Source organism: Simochromis diagramma, unplaced genomic scaffold, assembly GCF_900408965.1.
Source record: "Simochromis diagramma unplaced genomic scaffold, fSimDia1.1 OVJJ01000293.1, whole genome shotgun sequence".
NCBI classification, from domain to species: Eukaryota; Metazoa; Chordata; class Actinopteri; order Cichliformes; family Cichlidae; genus Simochromis; species Simochromis diagramma.
Window position 1 is genome coordinate 5,707,236 of NW_024386801.1, and position 4,263 is coordinate 5,711,498.

The window sequence follows — 4,263 nt, forward strand, 5'->3', positions numbered from 1 at the left end:
TCTTATCACTGCTATGCAGATGATATTCAGTTATATATCTCCTTTAAGCCACAAGATGTTTCCAAGCTACAGATTTTGCATATACTCCATTAGAGGTTGGATGGCTGATAATTTTCTTCAACTTAATAAGGAGAAAAAAAAGTCCTTGTTTGTGCTCCCGATAAATTTGCGCCCATGGTTTTGGAAAATCTAGGTCCTCTTGCTAAAGTTGCCAAATCTTCTATCAGGAATCTTGGTGTAACTTTTGACTCAGCTCTGACTTTGGACGCTCATGTTAAATCTCTGCTCCGCTCCTGTTTTTATCATGTAAGAAACAATGCTGAGTCCTATTGAACTAGAAATGATCATACATGCATTTGTTTCATCTCGTTTGGACTAGACCAAGTCTTCCAAGTACTCTTATGTTACGCTCCTGCTGATCCAGCTGCACTGGCTCCCCATTAAAGTCAGAGTTCACTTTAAGATTATGACTTTGACATTCAGGGCTTTGCATGGACAAGCACCAACATACATCAGAGATTTCTTACATCCATACATCCCCAACAGGTCCCTGAGGTCATGCGATCGGGGCTTGCTGGTTGTCCATCACACAAGGCTAAATAACTAAAGATGACAGAGCTTTTGTAGCTGTGGCCCCCAGACTCTGGAACTATCTCCCTTTGAGTTTGAGATCTGTGGACTGAGTGGTTTCTTTAAAAAAAAAAAAAGAAGTTAAAAACTCATCTTTTTAAACTTGATTTTATGTTTTTAGCTTCAGTGAAGCACAATTAGAGCTAGATGCTCAATTAGTCCTTTTTAAAAAGTAAAACTTGTTTCTATTCGATTAAAGCAGCAATGTTGGCATTCTGTTAGAAACAGTCACACTGGCCAACAGCCAGAAACAGACTTTGAAGAACAACCTGCATTATCTTTTCTGCTAAAGTGTACTTCCTACCAAACTGACACGCGTGAACATGCTATGTTTTGCAGCTTATCTTGTTGGAACAGCCGTGAAACATTTACCCAGAAAGTTTTCTGTTGGCATTAGTTTCCAGGGTAGATACTGTAGCCGATAAACATACATACAGATCTTCATTTAGGTGATGGTGTGGTCCCAGCTACACACTGTTTGTCTGCGGCCTGTAGGCTAAAGAATTAGTCTAACTTTGTCTTCCATTCCCTGCCAAGGTTCAGTCTGCCAGCTGCTGTCGTTCAGCCACAGAAAGCCATCTGAGACATAGAGAAACTTTTCTGACATTGCCCCAAAGACCCTTTCCCTCCTTTTTAATGATAAAAAAAAAAGAAAATATGATAGGCTGGATAAACCTGTTTATATTATTACTGACTGTCGGTGACAGTTGGACTGTTAAATCCCTGCTGTTTTTAATCACATTTATGGTAAATGGTAAATGGCCTGTATTTGTATAGCGCTTTACTAGTCCCTAAGGACCCCAAAGCGCTTTACACATCCAGTCACCCACCCATTCACACACACATTCACACACTGGTTTATGTTCTCAGGCACAGATGAAGTATTGCTGTAGAGAGGATTGTTTGATTGTCATTTCTGTCACTCTGTGCCGCTATCTCATAACCACCACCCACAAAACTGCCATCCGCTCCCTATCCCTCCATTTTGTTTCCTCCACAGTGAGTCATTCGTACGGTTATGGGCTCCTGGATACAGGTGCTCTGGTGGCGTTGGCACAGAATTGGACATCAGTGGGACCGCAGCACCAGTGTGTTAACACGATGCTTTCAGAACCAAGGTTAGAAGGATGACTTAGAGCATGTGTGTGTGGGTTTGTCCGTAAAAAGAGTTTCACCATTATTACAAAGACTTCCTGTTCTATCATATCTCTGACCCTGATGGATGTCGCTGCATTCTCCTCCAAGCCGGGGAGGTCGCTTAAGTTTAAAGCACAGTGCTGTTCGGTGTCCATTTCTGCCTCCACACAACATTAACCACTCTGCCCACCACTTGTCAAACCTGCAGAGACATCGGGAACAAACTGGTGTTCAGCAAGAGCGTGGATGCCTGCTGGGGACGGCCAGAGCATGTCAGCTCCCTGGAACACGTTCAGGCTCGCCTCACTCTCTCCTACAACCAGAGAGGAAAATTGGCCATTCATCTCATCAGCCCGCTGGGCACACGCTCCACCCTGCTGTTCCCCAGGTACACAGTAAAAAAACAGGACAACAGCAGCCAGGTCCTAATATAAATCTCTCTTTTTCTGTGCCACACACAGACAAATAATGTGCGTGTCCCTCGGTTTTACTTCGGCACACATGCTCCCACAGGCGTATTCTCTGAGACAAATACTCAGAGTATGCCTGCTTTCAGATGCAGGGAAAAAACACCAACATGTCCTCTCTTTTTATTTATTCAGGCCCAATGACTTCTCCTCAGAGGGTTTCAATGATTGGGCCTTTATGACCACACACTCATGGGACGAAGACCCTCAAGGAGAGTGGACCCTGGAGATAGAAAATGTAGCACCTAATGGACGTGACTATGGTAACCTAACTCATCTTCATTAATTGCCCGGACTGGTCGCATCACATCAAACCTTCTTCCGTTCCAGCATTATCTTATGTATTTCCATGCTTCTCTTAGTAGCCTCTCTGCAGTTCTTCCTTTTTTCTCCTTTTCCTTTTCTAGTTTTGGTTCCAGCAGAGAGGCACTTAGAAACTGCTCCAGATTAAAAGTTAAGAGTCTCTGGGCAGAGAACGATTCTTCTGCAAGAAAGTCTTTGGCAACTATTTGATTATCAAAACTTCAGTGTCTTGAGAATGTTTTTCTTTCCAACAACTGGGCTGCACTTTAGCTCTAAAAGCAAATGGCAGCACACTGACAGAAAGAGTTGCCATGTTTTCCAGTAGGTTTGTTTTCTCTGAGCAGCAGAGGGAAACGAGAGAGAAACACCTCTCTTTCTCTGCTGCTGTTGATCCTCCTCCACTGTTGTTTGGGCCACTCACATCACTCGTTTCCTGTCTTTCCACCCCCATATCCTCTTCTCAGCCAGTTCACTCTGTTCCCTCTTTGAGAAGTGCTAAATTGATATTCTCTTTCACCACTTACACCTCCACTCTCTCTGCCTCTGTTCTCCTCAGGTGTGTTGAGTCAATTCACCCTCATCCTGTGGGGTACTGGGCCCAGCATAGTCAACCCCTCGTCCCCTGACTTCCCTCGGCCGTCCAACAACAGCTGCAAGACATTCGATGCCCAGCAGATCTGTATCGGTGAGATCGATCGGCCTTTCGCTGTCACGCATGAGCCACTTAGGTTGAATAGATTCATTTGTATTGGCGCCAGCATACAGTCGTTGTTACCAAACAGGCTTTGGGTCAGACTGTGTTGAGCATTTCAGTTTGTGAAAAGTGAATGTTGTGAATACAAATTGGCAATTTACAAGCCTCTTGCGCATCTGTTTATGTGCGCACAATGAATACGCACGTTGCCATATGTCATATCAAAGAGTGGAACGTATTGCGAGCGGCAGGGGAGATTTAAACTGCGCCAGTGCCTCAGGTGCATGTTGTCAGCAAGGATGACTTCCTCAGTGAAAAGCAGACGAAGTCAAAAATTATTTTATGTTTCGAGTCAGGCGCTTTCCTCTTAATCATTTTAGACATTTCAAAAATTTCAGTAAAATCAACATTGCAGTTATTACTGCTTCTTTTATTTCATTTCCTCAGCTGCCTGCTAATTTCCCTCAAATTAAGTCTAAGGTTCTGACTGCAGAAACCAACAAAGAACAAAAGGAGGAAATACTGAAATAATTGTTAACACTTGTTTTTTTGCCTGTTTGTGTTCTTTTGTAAATTAGCTGTCTTAGGGTAGAATATATTTCATATTTATTTATGGTTTTTATAGACTAAAGACACTTTATAGCTTCTTTATCTCATTAACAAGTAAGAAATGTAGTTCCAATTAATTACATGCAGTGACATAGATATGGACTGTAATTAATCCCACACTAGGAAAATTCACTTGTGCGCAGGGGACAGGGTGAAAAAGATGTATTAGAAAAATAAAAATAAGGAAAAATGGTGTACAAAAAAATGCCAAAATACTATACTGTGAACAAATGATTACTATATACAGTAAAAATACACAGTGCAGTGGGAGTGATAATAATACACAAATATATATATATATTTTTTTAAACAGTGTTTGACGGTATGTGGTTCAAAGTTCAGAAATCATTTGTAGGTCTTATTTTCATTGTGTTTATGACATAAACGCCCTCTTGACTAATTAATCTGCCCCTCTCCATCCAG

General features: G+C 42.1%; 1 protein-coding gene across 3 annotated transcripts in view; it reads left to right on the forward strand.

The window, feature by feature from the left end:
• Positions 1-4,263, forward strand: part of furinb (furin (paired basic amino acid cleaving enzyme) b) — a 93,297-nt gene that overhangs the window by 83,576 nt on the left and 5,458 nt on the right. For all 3 annotated transcript variants that reach the window (XM_040025299.1, XM_040025300.1, XM_040025302.1), the window contains exons 12-15: positions 1,631-1,748; positions 1,976-2,155; positions 2,370-2,497; positions 3,094-3,222. In XM_040025299.1, coding sequence (XP_039881233.1) covers positions 1,631-1,748; positions 1,976-2,155; positions 2,370-2,497; positions 3,094-3,222 — 555 coding nt within the window. The remainder of the gene's footprint in view (positions 1-1,630; positions 1,749-1,975; positions 2,156-2,369; positions 2,498-3,093; positions 3,223-4,263) is intronic.